The sequence below is a fragment of the Malus sylvestris genome, chromosome 13 (assembly GCF_916048215.2).
Source record: "Malus sylvestris chromosome 13, drMalSylv7.2, whole genome shotgun sequence".
In the NCBI taxonomy this organism is placed as follows: domain Eukaryota; kingdom Viridiplantae; phylum Streptophyta; class Magnoliopsida; order Rosales; family Rosaceae; genus Malus; species Malus sylvestris.
In genome coordinates, this window is record NC_062272.1 from 32,782,191 (window position 1) to 32,807,560 (window position 25,370).

General features: G+C 38.2%; 2 protein-coding genes across 6 annotated transcripts; both read right to left on the minus strand.

The window, feature by feature from the left end:
- Positions 1-5,639: 5,639 nt before the first annotated feature.
- On the minus strand, positions 5,640-7,102 carry LOC126597787 (uncharacterized protein At4g14100-like). The gene is made up of 2 exons (XM_050264623.1): positions 6,479-7,102; positions 5,640-6,182 (listed from the first exon to the last, which is right to left on the minus strand). Exons 1-2 carry the CDS (start codon positions 6,942-6,944, stop codon positions 6,082-6,084), a joined length of 567 nt encoding a protein of 188 aa, XP_050120580.1. The 5' UTR covers positions 6,945-7,102; the 3' UTR covers positions 5,640-6,081.
- Positions 7,103-13,411: 6,309 nt separating this feature from the next.
- Positions 13,412-24,945, minus strand: LOC126597783 (xylose isomerase-like). Of its 5 annotated transcripts, XM_050264618.1 has the most exons (21): positions 24,788-24,945; positions 24,122-24,207; positions 23,881-23,989; positions 17,801-17,875; positions 17,594-17,723; positions 17,409-17,500; positions 17,210-17,260; positions 16,785-16,861; positions 16,660-16,714; positions 16,464-16,565; positions 16,172-16,223; positions 15,942-15,987; positions 15,815-15,870; positions 15,425-15,476; positions 15,215-15,294; positions 15,055-15,125; positions 14,901-14,941; positions 14,561-14,660; positions 14,388-14,459; positions 14,228-14,305; positions 13,412-13,667 (listed from the first exon to the last, which is right to left on the minus strand). In XM_050264618.1, the coding sequence occupies exons 3-21, from the start codon at positions 23,929-23,931 to the stop codon at positions 13,632-13,634; spliced, it is 1,317 nt and encodes a 438-aa protein (XP_050120575.1). In that variant the 5' UTR covers positions 23,932-23,989; positions 24,122-24,207; positions 24,788-24,945; the 3' UTR covers positions 13,412-13,631. The 5 variants fall into 5 exon arrangements, with proteins under 5 accessions (XP_050120575.1, XP_050120577.1, XP_050120573.1 ...); XM_050264620.1 differs by lacking the exon at positions 15,942-15,987 and having other exon boundaries at positions 15,829-15,870; XM_050264616.1 differs by having other exon boundaries at positions 15,829-15,987.
- Positions 24,946-25,370: the final 425 nt, after the last annotated feature.

Consider the following 25,370-nt stretch of genomic DNA (forward strand, 5'->3'; position numbering starts at 1 on the left):
AAATGACAAACACAAGATCTTAAATCTGAGGTATGTAACATCCAAACTTCTTTTCTGCATTTTGATACTTAACTTGGATCACATCAACCCTAGTCTTTAAGTTAACGATCTTTTGGCGAGCGATCTCAACCTGCAGAGAAGTGGGGGCAAATATATTAGACCCCTTCAAAGTGACGAGCTCATACTCCAATTTTTTATCCTCTTGGTGGAAGAGTAAGCCTCAGCTACTATAGTTGTTGCCACCCCTTTGGCAGCCTTGGTATCCCTTTGGTTCATAATCGTCGATTTCTACATCATAGCAGGCGGGGAGCAGTCCTCTTATATTCGATCGTATGATTTGCAAAGGAACTTGGGCAAACAACCTCTCTGACGCCATCAACAAATTTGGCACATGCATCCATATCTTCAAGCAGATCTCGCTTCAAAGGTGCATAGATCTCAGCAGACTCTTTAGAAACAGGATTTCTCACAACTGCCAATACGAGCAATCTCCTCTTTCTCAGCAAGCGAATCAGTCCTAGCAGCAAGATGAGTGAGCCGTGGTGCTACTTTAGCAGCAAAGTCCACCTTATCGCTCTTCATAGTAGCAAGCCTCTCTAAGGGTAAACTGAACTTAACTCCCAACATACGTCTTGGTACAGACTTCGACACTAGGGGCATGGCAGAACCCAGACACTGAGCAATCCTATTAGTAATCATACTAGCCATTTTTGACATGGCATGCGTCATAGGCTCAAATTGAGTAGCCTCATTTTTCTTCCCATTGGAAGAAGTCAAGTCAATCATAGGCCTCTTGGCAACAGGCAAACCCCTCATAAGTAGCGAAGGAAGTCTTTAGTTTTTTCTCAACCGGCATCTCTTAAGTAGGTGAAGAATATCTTTTCTTTCCACCTTCATTCATAGTAGGCTCCATGACAACAATCTGACGAGCCAATGCATTCGTCTTGATCCTCTTTATCTCTTCTCTTAGAAACAACCCATCTTTCTCCTGGCGAAGATGACTAAGCAGCCAACGCTATTCACGGTACTCAGCAGGGGAGCTTAACCCATGTTGGTTTTTCCCTCATTTTTTCTCTCTAACCAGTAGGCAAGAGGCATGCATGCCCAGCATTCCAATAGCCCATGAAGCCCGTGACCTCCTTATTTTTCTCAATCGCCGACCTGGCCTGCGTCAGGTCTTAGAACCTAAAGGACATGAGCCATACGGCTCGCCTAGCACTGCGCCCCAGCGCCTTAATCCATAGCCCCAACTGCACAGTTGTCCTTGACTTTAGCCAAACAGAACAGCCCAAGTAGTAGTCCATGCCATAACACCTCATCAGTCCATGTTAGGCCAACTCTTGGCCCCTGCCAGTCGACTTACCGCACTACCCCGACAGCTGCCCCATGGCAACACTATCAAAGAAGAAGACAAGGAAATTTTTTTTTCTTACCTGAGGTCATTGAAATGGAGGATATGGCGATGGAAAAAGGGTTCTTGAGGGTTAGGGCGATAGTAAACGCTGGGAACTCACTGGTAACTGGTTGCTAAGGAAGAACAATAAAGATATATGGATAGAATTTCAATATGAGAAAATGCAGGAATTTTGCTATCGATGTTGAAGGATCGGGCATATGAACTCCGATTATCTTCACGAACCTAGCAAAGGAGGCTCTGCGGGTTATGGCAAATAAACGAAGACGAACGAGGTGCGAGATATCCTGGATATGACGAAGAGGTAGCACAATCCCCCCAAAAGAATAACAAATTGGAAAGAAGAACAAATTAGGAGCCGAGGTTTTGCCAAAAAGGAGCACTGATGAGGAAAGCTTTCGAATCGTAGAGAGATAATGTTTTGAAAGAAGAGCCTTAGAGAGAGATGTTTGGAAGGGGAACGACTCTTGTGTGTGGAAGAGGACCTGCAAGATGTTTTGATAGCCCATTATAATCTATGAGACTGCCTGAAGGAACTTGATGAGGCTCGAAAGAACTTTATGAATGGCCCTATCAGCCCTAAAAGAGTTAATTGTACTAGTATAGCCTTGGTCCCAAAAATTCCAAATCCGGAAACGCTTGCTCAATTTCGGTCGATCAGCCTATGCAATTACTCATATAAAATCTTGTTCAAGATCTTGGTCAACCAACTCAAGCTTTTACTGCCAAACCTTATTTTGCCTTTGCAACATGCGTTTGTTGTTGGCCGTCAGATACAAGATAGTATAATTATTGCCCATGAGATCTTTCATTTTTTTTTAAATGCGGTAGGCAAAAACCAGATTTAAGTTGGAGATAAAGCTTGACATGAACAAAACCTACGATTAGATCGAGTGGGACTTCTTGAAAGAAGTGATGGTTTGATTGGGGTTTGACCCAAGGTGGATTAATTTGATTATGGGATGCATCTCATCAGTCAACTTCGTTGTTCTGGTTAATGGTCAACCTGGTAAAAACTTTTTCCCCTCCTGTGGTCTAAGGCAAGGGGACCCCTTGTCTCCATAATTATTTTTAGTAGTCAGCGACGTCTTATCTTTATTAATCCAAAAAGTAGTGGAATCAGAGTATCTTGAAGGCATCAAGATCAGTACCTACAACCCATGTATTTCTCACATCTTTTTTGCAAATGACATGCTCATTTTCCTCAAGCCAACCCAGCAAAACTGTTGGAACATGGTTCAAATCCTACAGTCAAACTGCACGGCATCGAGGCAACATATCAGTTTGCAGAAGTCTAGTATTTTCTTTGGTGCAAATATGCCTTGTGATCTGGGTTCAGAGTTGGCAGGTCTAGGTATATAACAAGTAAATGACCCAAGTCTTTATCTTGGAATTCCCTCAAACTGAGGCAGGTCTAAATGCCATGCACTCGCATATGTTAAGGGCCGGATTCTAGGAAAGCTTCAAGGATGGAAGGAGAACCTTCTCGCCCCGGTTGGCAAAGAAGTTCTTATTAAAGCGGTGGCCCAAGCAATTCTGACTTACCCGATGAATATCTTCAAGGTCACGGTCTCCATTTGTAAAGATCTCAACTCCATGCTTACCCATTTTAGGTGGGGTCAGAAGAATGCCGAACTCAAGATTGCATTGGGTTGGGTGGGAAAAGTTGGGCTATCCGAAGAGTGATAAGGGTTTGGGGGTTTCAGTCTTTCAAGAATTTAAACTTGGCACTCCTAGCTAAACAATGTTGGAGGACAATTTATGAGCTTGATGCCCTACGAGTGTGATTTTTGAAGGCTTGATATTTCCCCCATATTTCGCCCGGGGCTTGGGTGAGCCTTCTTAAGGGCCATAATATCATTATGGGAGGAGCCCATTGACAGGTCATGAATGGGAAGAATATTAAACTCTGGGTGGACCGATGGTTGCCCGCATTTCCTACGGGACAACCAAGCCCTTTAGTAGGTGTTCAGTTTAACCAAAACCAAACAGTGGACTCCTTAATTTACCAACAATCCTTCTCGTTGAACTTGAAGCAAATCAGACTAAGCATTATTTCAGCGGATTACTTAGCAATCCTTGAAACATGCATTGGTGTTTCTCGAGGTTGTGACCACCTGGTTTGGCCTTGGGCTAACGGTGGCATGTTCTCGGTGCGCTCGGAGTACCATTGGAAACGTTCCCATGGGGTGCCAAGTATTGCGTGGTCTTTACCTCGACAAATGGGAGAGTTCAGTTAGAATGAGGTATGGAAGATGCATGTTCAACCAAAGGTTAAGTCCTTTTTGTATAGGGCTCTTAAGGGTGCAGTGGCTACCAAGTTGGCCATGTTCAAGCGTTTTTCCTCCTTCTCTATGATCTGTCCTATTTGTAATAGGGAAGATGAGTCTGTGGAACATATGCTTCTTCTTTGTCCGAAGGTTGGGCCTATTTGGTTTGGAGGCTCTCTTAACTATCGGGTTCCCAAAACCCAAATTACTTCCCTTAGTGGTTGGCTTCAAGCAATGGCTTCAATGCAGGCGGAGAGCAAAGAGGAGAGAGGTAGAGTGTTATTGGTGATAGGTTTTACCTATTGGCAGTTTTGGAAGGTTCTCTGTGCTGCGACTTTTGCTCAAAAACTTCCCACTCCAAACCAGGTTATTCACTCTATTACCTGTTGGCAGATAAGGAACATTTTAAGGCTGCTAATCTTAGAGCTTAGGTTCCTTCCTATCCCAGTGTTATCCCCAACATCCTAATGCTACTTGGACCCCTCATCCTCTTCCTTTTCGGCAAGTTAATGTAGACGCTAATTGGTGTGCGACAACGAGGATAGGATTCTTGGGGATTGTTATCAGCGATCACTCTAGGTGTTTGTTGCAGCTTGGCGAAGCCCAATTTTGGCACCCTTGATGTTGGTTGTGGAGGCATTGGCAGTGGCTAGGGGTTGTTTCTTGGCTCGGGAACTAGGGTTTCCTAATATAGTGGTTGAATCTGTTTATACCATATTTAGGGCCTCGTATTTAGATCTCGTACAAATACTCGATAGACTTAAATCTAATTATGTGATAAAGGAAAGGGCAAATATGTAATAAGTGAGGAGTCCTTATTCTATAAAAGGACCCCTCACCCTCACAATTAAGGGAGACCAATTCCTAAGCCTTCTCACCCCTCTCAAAGCTCTCACTCTTATTCAGAGCTCTCTCTCCCTCACTTCTCAGATAAATACATAATCAGTGTGGATGTAGCCCAAATCTTGGGGTGAACCACGATACATCTTGTGTTATTTACATTACTTGCAGATTCACGGTCGGATTTACGTTGTTCCAAGACCTCCGGTTTTGTGCATCAACAGAATCAAATTCGAAGGAGGTTATATCCTCTCTATTGGGCCCGATTCACCTTGGCGGCTGGGAGGCTTTCCCGACCCTTGCGAGGGTTGTTCAACTGGGAGAGTCCTTTCAAGCCTGTCGTTAATCTTAGGCTCCAAGAATAGCGAATTTGGCTACAAACATGGTTACGTCGAGATCGTTTCAAGAGATGGATGCTAGCACTTGGGTCGTGAGACCTCCATTTTCTTTGGTGCATGTTCTCAACTACCACGGTCTACCTTGTCCTCCTTCTAGTTAGTCCCCCCTAGATTGTTGAGGGGTGATGCTATGCACTCAATGCAGTGTCTAGGGCCTAGTTTGGTACTGAGGTGATTCTGAAAAAAACTGGTATAAAAAAAAGCTGGGAGCTTTTTTGTGTTTGATAAACATTCAACTTCATCTTTTTTTTCACAGTTTTGGGTGAAAAAAGCCAAAAACAAGAAGTTGCAAAACCCAGCTTTGAAAAACCGGCTTTTTTTCACATCTGTTTTACATAAAAGTTTAACAAACACTATAATACTGCCTTTTTTTTCAAAAGCATTTTTACAAAAAAATTTACCAAACACTCAACAGCTTTATTTCACAGCCGCTTATTCTCACAGCACAGCAGAAGCAGCTTTTTTTTCAAAGAACAGCAATACCAAACCAGCCCTAGGTCTTTTTATCCCCTCAACAATCCAGTTGTTGTCTGTATTATGTTATGCTCTCTGTTAGCCACTTGTTTTCGACTTTCCTTGTACTCAATTGGCGTTAGCCCTAGCAATGAATTTACCAATTTCACAAAAATTAAAATTAAAATCTAACCTCATTGATTGTTTCACTCTTGTATCTCCCATAAGAAAATAGGAAGAGCTTCTAGTAGTAAGAGCAAGATATCAAATATAATACATTTGATACCTTCAGACTTCAAAGTAGTTACAATCCAAAGTTACATAACTTTATTTAACATTCTTATCTAATTATTAGCCAATGCATGGACTACACGTTTACTGATCTACACATAAAGTATAAAAATATACAAATAAACACACACATTTATATAGCGAGATACTAGAGAGACCAAATTTTTAAATCATTTTTTGTAGACCACGTGATGTGCCCGTTGATGATTGGACTCCCTTTTTAATGATCTAAAGAAGGAATACTCCAACCATGAACCACCACATTATATGAACTACAAAAAATAATCTAAAAATTTGACATTCCTAGCATTTTCCTCTATATATAATGATTTACAAAAATTAAAGCCGGATCCGAACCGAACCAAACCGTGGCTCGGGCAACTTGATGCCCACCTCGTAATTTACTGTCTAAGGTCTATGCATCTTTGTCTTGGTTGAAGCAGTATGCAGGTGCTTGAGTGACTGTATCTGGTAACACTGCACCAACCTCAAATGTCATTACCTGAGAAGATATTCCTACAAAATAATCATACAAATCATCAGCAGTAACATATTGATGACTATTCTATCCAAAAAAAAAAAAAAACATATTGATGACTATTTATTTGAGTCAGGTTAGTTAATTTGTAATCTAAAAAGTTGCATTAAAATCAATACTTCATACTAACAGTCTAATAACATAACAAATCAAACTGTCAAACAAGATAAAATATATTTTTTTTCAAAAGTTAAAGCAATTTAATCGATATAACCGTTGATTTCGAACTCCCAAAATATAATTGCTAGGGAATTAAGAAGAATGGCATACATACCATCATAGAAATCCCAACGAACTGGCCTCTTAGTGTAAACATCCTCATAGTACCAAATAAAATCCACCTTCTCCCACACATTGCATAGAAACCCATCTGTGACTTCCGTCCCAAGATACTCTGCTCCGTCAAGAAAATCAGGCCTTGGAATGCCGACTTCAAACCCCATAACCTCACAACTTCCGTTGTCACCGACGGAGTAGTAAAACGATGTGCCGTTGTTCCACTCTATGTCGTACAAAACCTCACCCAGCTGCTTCTGAAATATGTTGACGTTCCTACCTCTCGGCCAGTCGTACCAGAGCTCGCTGAGCTGGAGGTGTGTTGTGGTCAAGTTCATGAATAGAAGTGCATGGAATTGCAGTGGCCATGGCGACGGTGTTGGGTTCGAGTTTGAGCAAGTCAGGAGCTGTAGTATTATGCAGGTTGTTAAGCATAGTTGCAGTGGTAGTTTGAGCTGCTGCATCTTGTTTCTCTCTCTCTCTCTCTCTCTCTCTCTCTCTCTCTCTCTCTCTCTCTCTGCTTCTTGTGGTGATGTTTATTAACTTGTTTTGAGAGGGATAAAACACAACCGAACTGAGCGGTTGAGAAGCAAAGGCAATAGTACTGCACCTGTCCCACCTCATATGTAACTATAGCTTCCTCTATGCATAACATATGTATGTATAAAGTTCTCATTTAAGGGACACTTTGTTTGCTAGGGGTACTGGTACATTGTTTTTACCGACGATTTTGAGAATATGCGACGACCTCTTTCATTTGAGATGTTAGATTAATCTAACGGTAGCTAAGCTTATTATCTATAATAAGCCATGTTGTACCTAAACAAATTGTCGGCACGGAACCAATTAACAAAAATGAACGTCGATCCCTTCCACTCAACAATCCTTTCTCCACCTCAGGTTTTCTTTTTCTTTTTTTTTTTTTTTTTTTGCCTACTAAAAATAAGGGCCGATTGGGATTTTCCATCGTCTTCGTCCGAAAATTTGAATTCTTGAATTGTTGAAGCAATTTCCAAAACCCAGGAATCCCAAATCTCAATCTTGTGGAATTGGATTACACGGATTTGAAAATTGTTGACTTTGTGGAATTGGATTGGCTGGAATTTGTGGAATTGGTTTGTAAAGTTATTAGGGTTTTATGTAATTGGATTGTTCGCCTTCTCTGCTCTGGTTCATTCAAATTGTATTTTGTTGAGATACACGACGAAGACGACTGGGCTTTGTAGATGGAGGGATATGTGAAACCTCCTCCTCTGTTTTTATCTTCTTCTTTTTTTTTAATTTTTTTTTTAATCAATTGATATTTTGTTTAGGTGTAACATGGAGTATTTAAAGTAATAAGTCACTTCGTATTACGGTCTAATGATATTTCTCTTCACTTGTAAGTAAGGTCTTAGGTCGATTCTTATCAAATGTGAGTTTGAACCACAATATTACTGACTCATTGTGAGACTAAAACCACCTCTTCCTAAAAAAAGCAATGAACCTAGCTATCGTTAGATTAATCTAATGATTTATATAAAAGAGATCCTCACAGGTTTTCACAGTGAGGACCTTATGTGAGCATTACTGTCCTTCTTGGTTGTATATAGGCCTGGCAAACGGGTCGTGTCACTCGTGTTCGTGTCGTTTTCGTGTAACACCTGTTATCGTAACGGGTTGTATCGTGTCACACCTGTTATCTTAACAGGTCCTTAACAGGTCGGGTCACTTTACCCAACGGGTAAAGTGACCCAACCCGTTATGACCCGTTAAGAAAAATATTTTTTTTTTCTTAAATTTGCACATACCACACATTATCACATAAATAATACTTCAAAACATTAAAACACATTTGTCGTTTAAGTACTATATCTACACTCGAAAATAAGAGTCTCATAAAAAATACATTCATACACTACTAATCTATTACAGATATTAAATGTGCAAGGATATGCAAAATGAAAGCGTTTTTGTTTTCAAGGTTGTGAAACATTTCTCAAAAGTTTAAACCTTACCAATGGAACTCAAAACTTAATGAAGGTGACCCACCAGAGTGTTTATTCGTACTTTCATTAAGTATAACATAAGATTTTGTGGTATCCACTAGTGTAAATATTTTAAATTGAATATCGAATTCATTCATTGTATTCATATAGGGTCAAGGAGTGTAGTTGTAAAAAATCATCAAAATCGGAGTTAAAATAACCGTTAAATTGTGATTTTTCGTTTATAACCATCGAAAAGTTTTGTCCCGTTACTTAATCTTTAAATGTTTGTTTTTTGAAATTTTTGGCGTATGCGATCTCGAAGCATATACAAACAAGTATGACGGTTAGATCGTTGAAACTAGTTTCGTAGAATGCGTATCTCATCAAAACAATAAATTCACTAACACTTAAGAGTTTATTCTTACTTTCATTAAGTATAACATAAGATTTTGTGGTATCCACTAGTGTAAATATTTTAAATTAAAGATCGAATTCATTCATTGTATTCATATAGGGTCAAGGAGTGTAGCTGTAAAAAATCATCAAAATCGGAGTTAAAATAACCGTTAAATCGTGATTTTTCTTTTATAACCGTCGAAAAGTTTTGTCTCGTTACTTGATCTTTGAATGTTTGTTTTTTGCAATTTTTGGCATATGCAATCTCGAAGTATATACAAACATGTTTGACGGTTGGATCGTTGAAACTAGTTTCGTAGAATGTGTATCCCATCAAAACAATAGATTCACTAACATTTAAAGATTTTATTCATACTTTCATCAAGTATAACATAAGATTTTGTGGTATCCACTAGTGTAAATATTTTAAATTGAAGATCGAATTCATTCACTGTATTTATATAGGGTCAAGGAGTGTAGCTGTAAAAAATCATCAAAATCGGAGTTAAAATAATCATTAAATCGTGATTTTTCATTTATAACCGTCGAAAAGTTTTGTCTCGTTACTTGATCTCTGAATGTTTGTTTTTTGCAATTTTTGGCATATGCAATCTCGAAGTATATACAAACATGTTTGACGGTTAGATCGTGGAAATTAGTTTCGTAGAATGCGTATCCCATCAAAACAATAGATTCACTAACATTTAAAGATTTTATTCATACTTTCTTCAAGTATAACATAAGATTTTGTGGTATCCACTAGTGTAAATATTTTAAATTGAAGATCGAATTCATTCATTGTATTCATATAGGGTCAAGGAGTGTAGCTGTAAAAGGTTATCAAAATCGGAGTTAAAATAACCGTTAAATCGTGATTTTTCGTTTATAACCGTCAAAAAGTTGTCATGTTACTCTATCTCTGAATGTTTGTTTTTTGCAATTTTTGGCGTATGCGATGTCGAAGTATATACAAACATGTTTGACGGTTGGATCGTTGAAACTAGTTTCATAGAATGCGTTCCCATCAAAACAATAGATTCACTAACACTTAAGAGTTTATTAATATTTTCATTAAGTATAACATAAGATTTTATGGTATCCACTAGTGTAAATATTTTAAATTGAAGATCGAATTCATTCATTGTATTCATATAGGGTCAAGGAGTGTAGCTGTAAAAAATAATCAAAATCGGAGTTAAAATAACCGTTAAATCATGATTTTTCGTTTATAACCGTCGAAAAGTTTTGTCTCGTTACTTGATCTCTGAATGTTTGTTTTTTGCAATTTTTAGCATATACAATCTCAAAGTATATACAAACATGTTTGACGGTTGAATCGTTGAAACTAGTTTTGTAGAATGTGTATCCCATCAAAACAATAGATTCACTAACATTTAAAGATTTTATTCATACTTTCTTCTAGTATAACAAAAGATTTTGTGGTATTCACTAGTGTAAATATTTTAAATTGAAGATCGAATTCATTCATTGTATTCATATAGGGTCAAGGAGTGTAGCTGTAAAAAATTATCAAAATCGGAGTTAAAATAACCGTTAAATCGTGATTTTTCGTTTATAACCGTCAAAAGTTTTGTCCTGTTACTCTATCTCTGAATGTTTGTTTTTTGCAATTTTTGGCGTATGCGATCTCGAAGTATATACAAACATGTTTGACGGTTGGATCGTTGAAACTAGTTTCGTAGAATGCGTATCCCATCAAAACAATAAATTCACTAACACTTAAGAGTTTATTCATAATTTCATCAAGTATAACCAGTGTAAATATTTTAAATTGAAGATCGAATTCGTTCATTGTATTCATATAGGGTCAAGGAGTGTAGATGTAAGAAATCATCAAAATCGGAGTTAAAATAACCGTTAAATCGTGATTTTTCGTTTATAACCGTCGAAAAGTTTTGTCCCGTTACTTGATTTCTGAATGTTTGTTTTTTTTGCAATTTTTGGCGTATGCGATCTCGAAGCATATACAAACAAGTTTGACGGTTGTATCGTTGAAACTAGTTTAGTAAAATGCGTAACTCATCAAAACAATAAATTCACTAACATTTAAGAGTTTATTCATATTTTCATTAAATATAACATTAGTGTAAATATTTTAAATTGAAGATCGAATTCATTCATTGTATTCATACAGGGTCAAGGAGTGTAGCTGTAAAAAAATTATCAAAATTGGAGTTAAAATAGCCGTTAAATCGTGATTTTCGTTTATAACCGTAAAAAAGTTTTGTCCCGTTACTTGATTTTTGAATGTTTGTTTTTTTGCAATTTTTGGCGTATGCGATCTCGAAGCATATACAAACAAGTTTGACGGTTGTATCGTTGAAACTAGTTTCGTAAAATGCGTATCTCATCAAAACAATAAATTCACTAACATTTAAGAGTTTATTCATATTTTCATTAAATATAACATTAGTGTAAATATTTTAAATTGAAGATCGAATTCATTCATTGTATTCATATAGGGTCAAGGAGTGTAGCTGTAAAAAAATTATCAAAATTGGAGTTAAAATTACCGTTAAATCGTGATTTTCGTTTATAACCGTCAAAAAGTTTTGTCTCGTTATTTGATATCTGAATGTTTGTTTTTTGTAATTTTTGGTGTATGCAATCTCAAAGTATATACAAACATGTTTGACGGTTGGATCGTTGAAACGTGTTTCGTAGAATGCGTATCCCATCAAAACAATAGATTCACTAACACTTAAGAGTTTATTCCTACTTTCATCAAGTATAACATAAGATTTTGTGGTATCCACTAGTGTAAATATTTTAAATTGAAGATCGAATTCATTCATTGTATTCATATAGGGTCAAGGAGTGTAGCTGTAAAAAATCATCAAAATCGGAGTTAAAATAACCATTAAATCGTGATTTTTCGTTTATAACCGTCTAAAAGTTTTGTTTCGTTACTTGATCTGTGAATGTTTGTTTTTGTAATTTTTTGCTGATGCGATCTCGAAGCATATACAAACAAGTTTGACGGTTGGATCGTTGAAATTAGTTTCGTATAATTTGTATCCCATGAAGTTCAATGGTGTGTGTGTGTGTATATATATATATATATATATTTATTTATTAAGTAGATTTAAATCTATTTATTTTGTATGTATAATTATTATAGTTTTTAGGGGTATAAAATTTAATTTAAAGTTTAATATATATGTATATATATATATATATATAAATATAACTATTATAGTTAATATTTTGGGGGTATAATTATTGTAGTATATATAATTATTATAATTATTATAGTTAATTTAATATATATATATATATATATATATATAATTATTATAGTTTTTAGGGGCATAAAATTGTTAAATTAATATATATAATAATTATAGTAATTTTTTAGGGTTATAAAATTATTAAATTAATATTCTGCTTATCGTGTATCGTGTTACCCACGTGTATACCCGAAACAACCCGTTATCTTAACAGGTGCTTATTGGGTTACCCGATAACGACCCGTTTCGTTATCGTGTCGATTCGAACACCTGTTAATTTCGTGTCGTGTCGTGTCAGATTATCGGGTCGTGTCAAGAATTGCCAGGCCTAGTTGTATATAGGTCCTCTATGTTGAGGAATTATATTCTATTTCTATGAATTTGTAATTGTTGAGTAGTGATGTTTTTTTAGCGTATAGTAAGGTTTGATTTGAGGTCCTAGTTTGACATGCTTGTCCTATATCTTCAATATAAGTTCTTGATCATTATTCTTAATAAAGTTTGATTTCATGTCATAAGGGACACCATTAATAATTTAATTTCATGTCTTTCATCAATCATCATTCTTGCAAAAAGTAAGGCAAATTCAAAAGAGGGATGATTTTCACATGCATTTTTTAGTTTCTCACACAACTACGTATTTATAGTCATCAAATTGAGCAGATTAAACAGAAACTACATTATTAAACATGAACGTGTATGAGACCAAAACTAATTGTGTTTATAATTTATCATCCAAAACAGTTATGAAATTATTCTGGCCAAAACAAGTAGGCAAAATAATATTTCAAGAAAATACTATACGTGAGTGGATGAATGACTTCGGGTTTTGTTTAGCTTCTTACAAGATTTTGGAGTTTCTTTTAAGGAAAGCAACAATAAGACCTAGGAGTTTGGGAACGACCGATTCTTAAATGAATTGTATTGAAGAAAGTTGAGATTTCATCATAAAATAAATAGACAATACGAAGAGTAGCCCAACTACTTATAAACACATGCAATGTCCCTCTTCTCATCAATGTGAGGTTCATTCTTAACACGCCACCTCACGTGTGGCGAATTTTCAAGCCTAACACGTGAACAACACAAAAGAGTGACGTGGAGTGAGTGTGACCGTTAGACTTCACACGTGAGGCAACCTGCTCTAATACCATGAAATTTCTTAAGGGCTTTAGGCATGTGCTAGCTAAGATCATCAAACTGCATACATTTGCCCCTGAATTGAAATTTGAAAGGCAAATCATGCTCCATTTCATGCACTACATATATTGTTCAAATTTAAAAAGGAAACCTCAACAGCAATATACCAAATCATGGCTCAAAAGCTGCGTAAACGCTGTCGTAGACTAGGTAGGATAAGCATTCCAGACCATCCCATATAGGTAATATGTAACTCTACATGGTTAGAAGAATCTAGATCAACTGGGTACTTGTATACTCTCCAAGAACAAAGGAAACACTGTACTTTATTGGTAAATATTACTACATCAATTATTTGTACCAAACGAAAAACTCGTTATCCTACTTTGCATGCTTACAATACCGACTGGAAAAGCATCTCCGCAAGTTCCTGAAACAAACCCCACAACCTGATATTACAACGTATCTTAAACAAAAATAATGAATTACTAGGATTGCACCGAGAGTATGTTATCATCCAGATTTTCATGTTCTCCTCATAACTAGTAGCAAGCTTTACATGTGCTACGAATCCTTTTATTCGTCCAAAAATGAATTTTATTTTTTTTCTCTATCGTTTCTCAAGGAAGCTGAAATACTGAGACAACTTCAGGAGACAGCAGACATAATAAGAGCAATTTCATTTTAGACATTTTTTTTTCTTTTATCTTTTTCACACTTCTCAGATCTTCCATCGCCTATTTAGATTTTCATCACTGGTTTTAGAAATATGTATGGTCACCCAGAATGCAGAGATCATGATACAGACATAATAAGAGCAATATGATTTTAGACATATTTCTTAATATATATCCTAAGGCGTCAACTCTTTTGTTTCGATTATTTCTATTATACATGCATCTGCAGTGCCAGTATTGAAGCAAATTTTCTGTGATTGTTTGGATATTTGATGCTAGGAGCTCAAATGAATATTTCTAAGCCAAGTATTACCTGCTTGGAAGAAGGAACTCTCGGTTCACCCCATCCTATGGCCTTCTTCTCAAGATACTCAAAATCAGCCTTACCGGCCTGTTGAAGGTGCATTACCATGCATTAGCCATCTAGGCCATTTAAACCTACAAAACTAGACATAGTGTTCGAAAGTGGTTACCTCTATAAGTGCCCCAATTTCTGTATCGAAACTTTCATATCGTTTGCGAACAAGCTCAGGCAGAGAACCATCCTTTGTAATTAAAAAATGAAGAGACATGGTATCATGATTAGCAAGCAGAAAAACAAAATCATAATTCATTGAGAAAGACGAAGTCAAGCGCGGTGCACTACCTCAATCAGCTTCGCAACATTACGGAGGCCACGGGCCAGGGTATCCATTCCGCTGATATGAGCAATGAACAAATCCTCAACATCTGTGCTTTCCCTCCGTCTAAATATTGTTTAATAAAAAGGAAAAAAGAAACAATATAAGAAAACTAATCTACCAGCATAAAAAGGATAATGCTAGGGAGACCAAATTTTTAAACCAAATGGTGTGGTGGTTGATGATTGGATTATTACTTGGTTTGCGAATTTGGTTTAAAAATTTGGTCTCCCTAGCATTATTTGCATAAAAATATCACAATATATGCATTCACAATAAAATGGAAAGGCAATATAAGGAACTGACAATTTTGCATCAAAGTTGAATCCTCCTGGTGCTATTCCTCCCTGAGATAAAGAGAGAACAGATATAGATAAGCTCATGAAATTGGATGCCCGACCAATCACAAGTTTTTAAAACTTAAAACAAGAAGCCGAAATTGATGTCATTTGTGACATACATTCTTTACTACACCGTGCATAACCAGAGTCGCCTCTGCAATATCTGTGAGAAACTGATCTGTATCCCACCCTGCGACAGTGACAAAATCACCGTATTACAACTTTCATTCACATATAGTTTCGGTTACAAAAAGATTTGAAGTATTACAATAATCCTACCAGTCTGAGGATCTCCAGTGTTTGCATCAACGTTTCCTAGTAGACCATTGAGTCTTGCAGTTTCAAGCTCATGATAGCAACTGCAAAGTACACAAGTATTACAGATTTGGCGAAGGATTTCAAATTTTCTGATGTGCTCACACAACTCGAGGGAGAAATATAACGTGAACGTTTGCTTATGAAGAACTTAAGGCACAAGCTGTGATTTACCTGTGACCAGATAGTGTGGCATGATTGCACTCAATGTTAAGCTTAAATTCTCCTACAAAAGAAATGGGATGACGCTGTTAAGTATAACTCCTTTAAAGTAAGAAAACTATATATGATTGAAAAATAGTTCTCAATATCTCTGCTCTTCCAGTTCAATTGAAAGAAGGCTAGCACACTATTGAGCAAAACTTTTACGTAAAGAATTTAAATAAATGGACTACAAAATGACATGTCACCATGAATGCAAAAACCAAATATAAAAACACTTATTGTATTGTATAAAATTTCACAACTCGTCTCATTCATATAGCCAACTTTGGAGCTTAACCAAAAACTAATAGTAACAAAGTCAAGTGACTCGTGAATATAGAGGGTATGTGTAAAATTCACCTATGAGGCCATACTTTCGCAGGAAATTTGCTGATGTTGCAGCATCCCAGTCATACCTAACAAAATCATGAGAAAACAGATGTGTGAAAACCATATTAAATTACTAATAATCAAGCAAGTAGCATACTGGTGTTTGGTAGGTTCTTGAGGCTTGGGTTCAATCAACAATGTCCCTGAATGGCACAGAAAGGAAAGAAAAACATAAGCTCGCCTGAGCAAAGTAGTGGATACCAAAAGAATAACAAATAAAGATTGAAAAGAAATGTTGAGAAACTAGTCACTCTGGTATAAAAGTAGAAGTTGAGGTTATAACAGTATCTGGTATAAAGCTTTAGTATAAATTTAGTGCAAGTATACCATTGAATCCAATTTTCTTCTTGTAGGCAACAGCAGCTTCAAGAAACCTTGCCTGTGAATATACATACAAAAGATCATGCTAAGTAATAATGAAGGCCTCATTATGAAACCGACAGACAGGTTATACCACTACAGTGATATGGTAGCATAAATACAGTGTATTCCTTGGTAGGTTTGAACTACAGTTGCTAAAGGAGGGTTTATACATGACAGAAAAGGAAAAAGAAAATGAGAAATTGAAATGTATCACTGAAAGGAAGCTTATTTTGAAATAACTGCAAATGGAACTCACCAGATGATCAAGCTCTCTTCCCATGTCAGTATTCAAGAGACTCTGGTAACCCTCACGGCCACCCCAGAAAACATAATTTTCACCCCCTAAATAATGTGTAACCTGCAGAACGTGTAAAGAATTACATACACTATGAATATAAATAAATGCAAACAATTAGGATTATTAATTTGAGATTACTTGCACCAACACCAACCTCAATGGCTTTCTTAACTTGAGCAGCAGCATATGCACACACACCTACTTTGGGGCTGTAAAGCATTTTGAGTATTAGTCCACACAAAGAGAAAGAGTATATTAATTATTTGTTCCAAAGATTACCTGGTAGCACCACCATGCATGTAACGAGGATGCAAAAACAGCTGAGCTGTGCCCCATAAAGGTCGAATTTTGGTTCCCTACAGGGCATACGAAAGAATTTAATGTGATTTCATAAATACTTGGACATTTTAGTATTTACATTTTCCACTTGACCTTGTTAGGAATTTATCAGAAAACATTGACTAGCATGGGGTTTTGGAGGCTGCGTATGATTGATTGGTCTCTTTTTCCAGAGTAAAGTGACCAAAAAAGAATTGTCAGATAACCGATGAGCCATGCCTAAATTGCAGTGGGAGAATTAAGTATGACTGCATATGTCACATCTTGAAACCAATGTAACTGAACTTTAATTTGCATGAAAATAATTGCCTTCATGTATTATGTCATTTTATCATATCATTCCGTGCTGCTGTATGCAGAAGTACCTGAAGCTCCTTAGCAAGGGCCACCACTTCATCCAAGTTTTTATTAGATTCCTGCAACAGGCAAAACAAGGTCAATGAACAATTTCCAAGTTCATAAGATCTTGTACTTTCCTTGAGAGAGCAATGCAATTTCCTATCTCCTAATTTGCTTTTTTCACATTCTAAAACAGTTATATAAGTAAACTAGAAAGTGTATCACCTCCAAGGTTTTGCCAACGGGAGCTATATCCCTGTCATGAAAACACCACCTATCAACTCCAAGCTTGTTTATGAACTGAAAGTTGGCTCTCACTGCATCGTCATTTATTCAAGAATATGTATTACGTTAGCTCAATAATCATCAATCACAAATGCAAAGGATAAAAGTAACAGTCAAAATCTCACTTCTTCGCTTTGCCATAGCCACAGAATTAGTTCCATCCTCCCATGGCCAATTCTTTGTAGGTGCACCAAATGGGTCACCTCCTGTTCCACGGAATGTGTGCCAAAATGCAACACTAAACCTCATCCACTCCTATGGTTATGAAGAAACTTCAGTCACAAACCATTAACTGCTTCATAATTCAAATTTTATTAAACAGAAGAACCAACCTTCATTTTTTTTCCCAAGAATCTCCTCGTCCGCATTATACCACTTGAATGCAAGGGGGTTCTTGGTAGAGGGGCCTTGAAAGAAGGACAATATGAGGTTATATATTTCGGCAAAGATAATCCAAAAAGAAGATTTCTGTAAAGAAATCTTACTTCAATCAATAACAACAACAACAACAGAGCCTTTTCCCACTAAGTGGGGTCGGCTATGTGAATCCTAGAACGCCATTACGCTCGGTTTTGTGTCATGTCCTCCGTTAGATCCAAGTACTCTAAGTCTTTCTTAGGGTCTCTTCCAAAGTTTTCCTAGGTCTTCCTCTACCCCTTCGGCCCTGAACCTCTGTCCCGTAGTCACATCTTCGAACTGGAGCATCAGTAGGCCTTCTTTGCACATGTCCAACCCACTCATTCCTAATCTTATCCTTTCTCGTGAGCCCACACCTCCAACGAAGCATCCTCATCTTCGCTACACCCATTTTGTGTAAGTGTTGATGCTTCACCGCCCAACATTCTGTGTCATACAGCATCGCCGACCTTATTGCCGTCCTATAAAATTTTCCCTTGAGCTTCAGTGGCATACGACGGTCACACAACACGCCGGATGCACTCTTCCACTTCATCCATCCCCCTTGTATTCCATATATTCTGTCTTTGATCGGCTTAGGTGAAGACCTTTAGATTCTAACACTTCTCTCCAAAGGTTAAGCTACGCATTTACCCCTTCCTGAGTTTCATCTATCAACCCTATATCGTCTGCGAAAAGCATACACCAAGGAATAACATCTTAAATATGTACTGTTAACTCATCCATTACCAATGTAAAAAGGTAAGGACTTAAGGATTGTTGATGCACAAAATCAGTGAGGACTTTGGTACAGCAGAAAGTATTAAGTTTGTGACCTTCGCTAGATTGCTCCAGTCATTAGTATGGATAAGTATGTAAAAGGATAGAGACAGGAGAGCAAACACAAGATGTACGTGGTTCACCCAGATTAGCTATGTCCACGGAGTAGAGGAGTTCTCATTAATTGTGAAGGGTTTACACAAGTACATAGGTTCAAGCTCTCCTTTAGTGGGTACGAGTGAATGATTTAGTACAAATGACATTAGGAAATATTTTGGAAGAATGATCTCATTTTATAGAAGAGAGTTTCTAGCCTTGTTCTGACATTGACACGTGTCGTGTTGTGATTGGCTTCCGATGTTGACACGTGTCGCGCTATGATTGGCTTCTAATGTCAACACGTGTCGCTTTGTGATTGGCCTCCTGGTTGGAGGGAAACTCTTCTGGGTCCTTGACGGTATAACGTTGACTGGTGCTCGGTAGTTTCGGGATTGGTCAAGTATGGTAAAAACAATGCTCCCCTAAGTTCCCAAGTGAGGGAAGCTCCTCGGTTGGGGACTTGCAAGATCCAAGCCGCTGAGTAATCACGAAACTTCTAAGTACCGAAGTGTGGTATCGTCTTCACTTGCTTTATCTATCTTATAGGTAGATGTGACATCTTCTCTGGAAGTACTCTTCCTCCGTCCAGGGGTGGTATCTTTAACTGGTGGAGATGCACAAGGTAATGTATCAATTTCACTTGAAGCTTACTTGTAGTTTCAAGCTTGGTCAAGCGCGATACAAACCATGTAGTAGGAGTCCCCCAAGTCGCCGAGCTAGGGGATCTGCTGAAAGAGGTGACAGACAAGGTAAGCAATCAGAGCTCCAAGCAATCAGTCCCAGATCAGAAGTTTGATTTCGAGTTCCGGTTGACTGTTCTCATTCTCCTTATCTTACATGCAGCATGAAGGATAAAGAGAAGAAAAGGAGAAGAGATGATATGAGATACTTTTGCTTTTGAAGAAGTAACTTTCCACAGGCTTATTCTTGAACTGGGCTAGAGAGTTTTTTGGTTTCCTCCAGAGTATAAGGCCGACTGAAGAATTTGAGGGTCAAAACAAGTCCATCAAATCTAAAGTACTTTCGACCCTGCTAATATGGGATACTTTTGTTGTTGACAAAGTAGTGGAAGTATCGGCACGTATTCTGTTACGCTTGTCTCCACATGCTTCCTTGTATCCTTCTCACTTGCCCTATCTGTTCCTCAGGCAGATGTGGTATCTTCTTTGGAAGCATAAGATGTTGAAGATGAGTACTCGAGAGCAATGCCAGGTAAGTAATCAGGTAAGGGTTCCAGATAGTCAGTTCCTGACTGGAAGCTTGATTCTAAGTGCTGATTGATTGCTCTCTTTCTCCTTAACTTGCAGGTAAGAACCAGGCCAAAGGAAAAGACAGGGAAAAAGCATGATATGGGATACTCTTGCTTTTAACCCTGATGATATGAGATATTCTTGCTCTGGTGTAGCTTGTTTGCAGAGGTATTATCGGGGGGAAAGAAAGTGAGTATTTCGAGAGGCTTCGTTGGGAGTACCCTCTCAGATATGAGGAAGGGTTAAGCATTTTTGCAGGTCTGCCTGTCCGTTGAGGATGGAGGTTGACATATGTAGGAGTCTCCCTAACAACAAGTAGTAATGCTATTCCTTTACCCTTCTTGGTCATAGCACTGTAGTGGGAGCTGTCAGCTTCACGTGTTTTAACTCTGTCTGAGCACTTTGAAAAAGTAGTCTGTGGTATCTGGAAAGCTGATGTTGCGTGTGAAGATTACAAACAAGCTTTATCCAAGGAGATCTGGCTCTCAAAGTTGAGAAAGCGATGCCTCTTCGGTTTTCGAACAAGCGATCCTGTCGGGGATTTGGCTCTCAAGATTCGGAGAATGGTGCCTCTTCGATTTTTGAGAAAGCAATCCTACTGGGAGTCTGACTCTTGAAATTCGGAGAGCAATGTCTCTTCGATTTTTGAGAAAGTAATCCTGTTGGGAGTCTGGCTCTCGAGATTCGGAGGGCGGTGCTTCTTCGATTTTGGAGCAAGCAATCTTGTTGGGAGTGTTTTCTCGAATGTGAGTGAAGGTTCGGCATTTTTGCTAGTCTACCTTGCCACGAAGCACAAAGGTTGAGACACAGGGACTTTCCAATTATCCAGCAGTGATGCTGTTCCTTTACCCTTGTGAGTAATAATATGGTAGCTAGACCTTCAAAATTTATGTGTCTAAACTTTGTTAGTGTTGTTTCTTTGCTATTCTTTTACCCTTCTTGGTCATAGCGATATAGTGGGAGCTGCAAGCTTTACATGTCTAAACTTTGTCAGAGATCTTTGGCAAAGTTATTTGTGGTACCCATGAGCTGATGTTGCGTGTGGAAAGTGGATGATTGAATAGTAAGATTCACGTGCTTTCTACTTCACCAGAAATCTTCGACAGATTGCCCGTAATTTTCGCAAAGCTGAGTGTGCATGTGACAGGTGCTGACAAGGCTGAGAAAGCAGGTGCCTCTTCGATTTCTGAGATCGGCCCTCGTGGTCTCTGAGTAACCCAGCTTTTGAGAACGCAAGCGCCTCTTCGATTTTTGAGATCGGCCCTCGTGGTTTTTGAGTAGCCCAGCTTTTGAGAAAGCAAATGCCTCTTCGATCTCTGAGATCGATCCTCGTGGTCTCTGAGCAGCCCAGCTTTTGAGAAAGCAAACTCCTCTTCGATTTCTGAGCAGACGCCTCTTCGATTTCTAAAGCTCCGTCGAGTGCAGATTTTTATAGAGGCTGGCATTAAGTTCCAAAGCACACTTAAATCTCCACCAGTAGAAGCTCCCTTCTTGCACTTCTAAGATCTTGATTTGTCCGACCTCTTCTCTCTTCAACACCTTTGAAAATGTCTGACCCTTCCGACCGTCGTTTTGACTTGAATCTTGGTGAAGAGGCAACCGCACCTTCTCCAGACAACATATGGTGCCCATCCTTCTTATCCCCTACTAGTCCTCTTACCGTTAGGGATTCTGTGACGAAGAATGATATAACCGCTGCGGTGGTGGCCAGGAACCTTCTCACTCCCAAAGATAACAGACTTCTTTCCAAACAGTCTGATGAGTTGGCTGTTAAGGATTCTCTGGCTCTCAGTGTTCAGTGTGCAGGTTCTGTGTCTAATATGGCCCAACGCCTATTTGCTCGAACCCGCCAAGTTGAATCATTGACGGCTGAAGTGATGAGTCTCAAGCAGGAGATTAGAGGGCTCAAGCATGAGAATAAACAGTTGCACAGGCTCGCACATGACTATACTACAAACATGAAGAGGAAGCTTGACCAGATGAAGGAATCTGATGGTCAGATTTTACTTGATCATCAGAGGTTTGTGGGTTTGTTCGAAATGCATTTATTGCCTTCGTCTTCTGGGGCTGTACCGCGTAATGAAGCTCCAAATGATCAACCTTTGATGCCTCTTCCTTCTAGGATTCTGTCCAGTACTGAGGCTCCGAGTGATCGCCCTTCGGTGCCTTCTCTTTCTGGGGCTCTACCGATTGCTGAGACTTCTCCTAAGCAACCTTTGTGAAGGCCCTCTCTTGTTTGTTTATTTTGACTTATGTATATGTACATATTTGTAACTTGTCGGAGATATCAATAAATAAGCTTTGCTTCATTTCAACGTATTGTGTTAAATACACCAAAGCCTTCTTTACTAAGTTCTTTGAATTTTTCTTTTGTTGAAGCTTGTATGTTGAAGCTTTGTGAGTGAAGCATGTAGGTTGAGGTAGTGTTCCCTTAATTTCTCGAGTGAGGAAAACTTCTCGGTTGGAGACTTGAAAAATCCAAGTCACTGAGTGGGGTCGGCTAAATGAATCCAAGTGCTCGGTCCTGTGTCATGTCCTCCGTTAGATCCAAGTACTCTAAGTCTTTTCTTAGAGTCTCTTCCAAAGTTTTCCTAAGTCTTCCTCTACCCCTTCGGCCCTGAACCTCTATCCTGTAGTCGCATCTTCAAACTGGAGCATCAATAGGCCTTCTTTGCACATGTCCAAACCACCGTAACCGATTTTCTATCAGCTTTCCTACAATTTCGGCTACTCCTACTTTACCTCGGATATCCTCATTCCTAATCTTATACTTTCTCGTGTGCCCACACATCCAACAAAGCATCCTCATCTCCGCTACACCCATTTTGTGTACGTGTTGATGCTTCATCGCCCAACATTCTGTGCCATACGGCATCGCCGGCCTTATTGCCGTCCTATAAAATTTTCCCTTGAGCTTCAGTGGCATACGGCGATCACACAACACGCCGGATGCACTCTTCCACTTCATCCATCTAGCTTGTATTCTATGGTTGAGATCTCCATCTAATTCTCCGTTCTTTTGCAAGATAGATCCTAGGTAGCGAAAGCAGTCGCTCTTTGGTATTTCCTGATCTCCGATCCTCACCCCTAACTCATTTTGGCCTCCATTTGCACTGAAATTGCACTCCATATATTTTGTCTTTGATCGGCTTAGGCGAAGACCTTTAGATTCCAACACTTCTCTCCAAAGGTTAAGCTTCACATTTACCCCTTCTTGAGTTTCATCTATCAACACTATATCGTCTGCGAAAAGCATACACCAAAGAATATCATCTTGAATATGTCCTATTAACTCATCCATTACCAACGCAAAAAGGTAAGGACTTAAGGATGAGCCTTGATGTAATCCTACAGTTATGGGGAAGCTTTCGGTTTGTCCTTCATGAGTTCTTACGGTAGTCTTTGCTCCTTCATACATATCCTTTATAGCTTGGATATATGCTACTCGTACTCATTTCTTCTCTAAAATCCTCCAAAGAATGTCTCTTGGGACCCTATCATACGCTTTTTCCAAATCTATAAAGACCATGTGTAAATCCTTTTTCCCCTCTCTATATCTTTCCATCAATCTTTGTAAGAGATAGATTGCCTCCATGGTTGAGCGCCCTAGCATGAACCCGAATTGGTTGTCCGAAACCCGTGTCTCTTGCCTCAATCTATGCTCAATCAATAAGAACAAAAAATTCTTAAATTTTGGCAATACAGAAATAATAAAGATATTCAAATGCAATCGATCTTCCAAATCAAATTAACTGAAAAAATTGGTAATCTTAAGAATGCCAAGAGTAATATGGTAGGAGGAAAATATTCTAGAATCCTACTAGGAATTAGACAATAGAAAATTGAAAAGGTCTATCGAGATAAGAGTGGTGTTTCATAAGCCTTTACCTCATACTTAATTTTGGGAATGCCAGGGAAAAATTCCCCTTCCCATTCATCAGAACCACTGCACCCACTTCCAAGATCTGATGCAGGGCATGTTGGCGAATCAGCAATCTGTGTTCAATACAAAACCATTGACAATAAGAAAAGAAAATCAAAATTTAGTTGGAATTAATCTTTAAACAACATATGTATCGGTGTATTGTATGTATATGGAAATATAGTAGGTAGAGGAAGATTCGTTACCACTCCAAATGTAACCACATTCAAACAAAGAAGAAGCAACAAAATCCTGCCAGCCTTCATTTTCAGCGTCTCATGTAAATACACCCCTGCCATATAACAAAATTGATCACATCCATCAAAGTCCAAATAAGCACACATAATCACAAGTGTATTCTAGTGAAAACCCGTAATCGGATTCAAGTGATACCTCTCTCTCTCACAGACACCAAAACGCATACAGCAACAAGAGAAGCACTCTGTGGAGAGCTCAGCTATCAGTGACCAGTGATCACGACCATTAAATGAATTTACACACTTTTCATGAGCATTACAATTACAGCAACACAGAGCCAAACAGAACTTCAATTTTACGAGATTACCAATTACCCATCATCAAAATTACCACATAAAAAATGGGTTTCCATCAAAATATTCAATCATCAAAGCAGAAAGGTTCAAACTTCAAATTAACCAAAGCTTAATCACCACTAACTTTTACTAATTACCACATCCAAAATTATCACCAGCCTCCACAAAAAGAAAAAGAAAAAACTGGGAAAAAATAATCAAAAACCAAAATTACAACTTATCAAGAACACAAATTAACAAAAAATTTATCCAAAAAAGAAAACCAAAATTTACGGATAAGGCTTACAGAAAAGGAGAGAGATGGAGGGAGAGACTTACAGAACGAGATGAGCTCTCCGAATATGATGATGTAAAATGGCGGTTCCCAGTGACTGTGTATAAATACCTGATTTTCCAAATTTAATCCACAATTTTAATTTCAATTTATTGAATTGGATTAGCTGACGATCACCGTTCTTTTGTACAGCATCCACAGTGGTTCGAATTTCCAAACGATTTGTTACATCTATTTTAATTTACCATTTTACCCACAGAGGTGCGCATTTTAGTCTTTTAGAGGAATTAGAATGGGGGCAAATGTGTCACTTGACAGGATTATTTGTTGCCTATTATTTCGAACTAATTTCGCACCAGTTAGGATTAAGGATTATCAGTTTGTAAATGATAGATAACCTTACGTGCGAGGTGGTAACGTTCCTCACAGGCACAGTTTTATCCCGTGCAGCTTACAGCCCTTTGTTTGATTCGGAAGAGGATCCTCTCTTGAGCTCATGATGGAATCCTCCTGACCACAAAATTCAGGCCGTTCAAATTTAATCTAACGGTTGCAATTATTATAATATTTAGAAAATCTTCTGTTTGGAACCGTTGTATTAAATTTGAATGTCCCGGATTTCGTGGG

Bases quoted from the DNA above. Each gene is read 5' to 3' on its own strand.
- LOC126597783 (XM_050264616.1), bottom strand. From the start codon at position 23,931: ATGAATGGGAAGGGGAATTTTTCCCTGGCATTCCCAAAATTAAGTATG. The intron at 16,862-17,209 runs GTACTTCTGCAT...TATGCCCTGTAG, and splicing joins CCCTTGCTAAGGAGCTTCAG to GGAACCAAAATTCGACCTTT. The intron at 14,460-14,560 runs GTAGTGCACCGC...TTAATTACAAAG, and splicing joins ATGTTGCGAAGCTGATTGAG to GATGGTTCTCTGCCTGAGCT.
- LOC126597787 (XM_050264623.1), bottom strand. From the start codon at position 6,944: ATGCAGCAGCTCAAACTACCACTGCAACTATGCTTAACAACCTGCATA. The intron at 6,183-6,478 runs GTATGTATGCCA...ATTATTTTGTAG, and splicing joins TCGTTGGGATTTCTATGATG to GAATATCTTCTCAGGTAATG.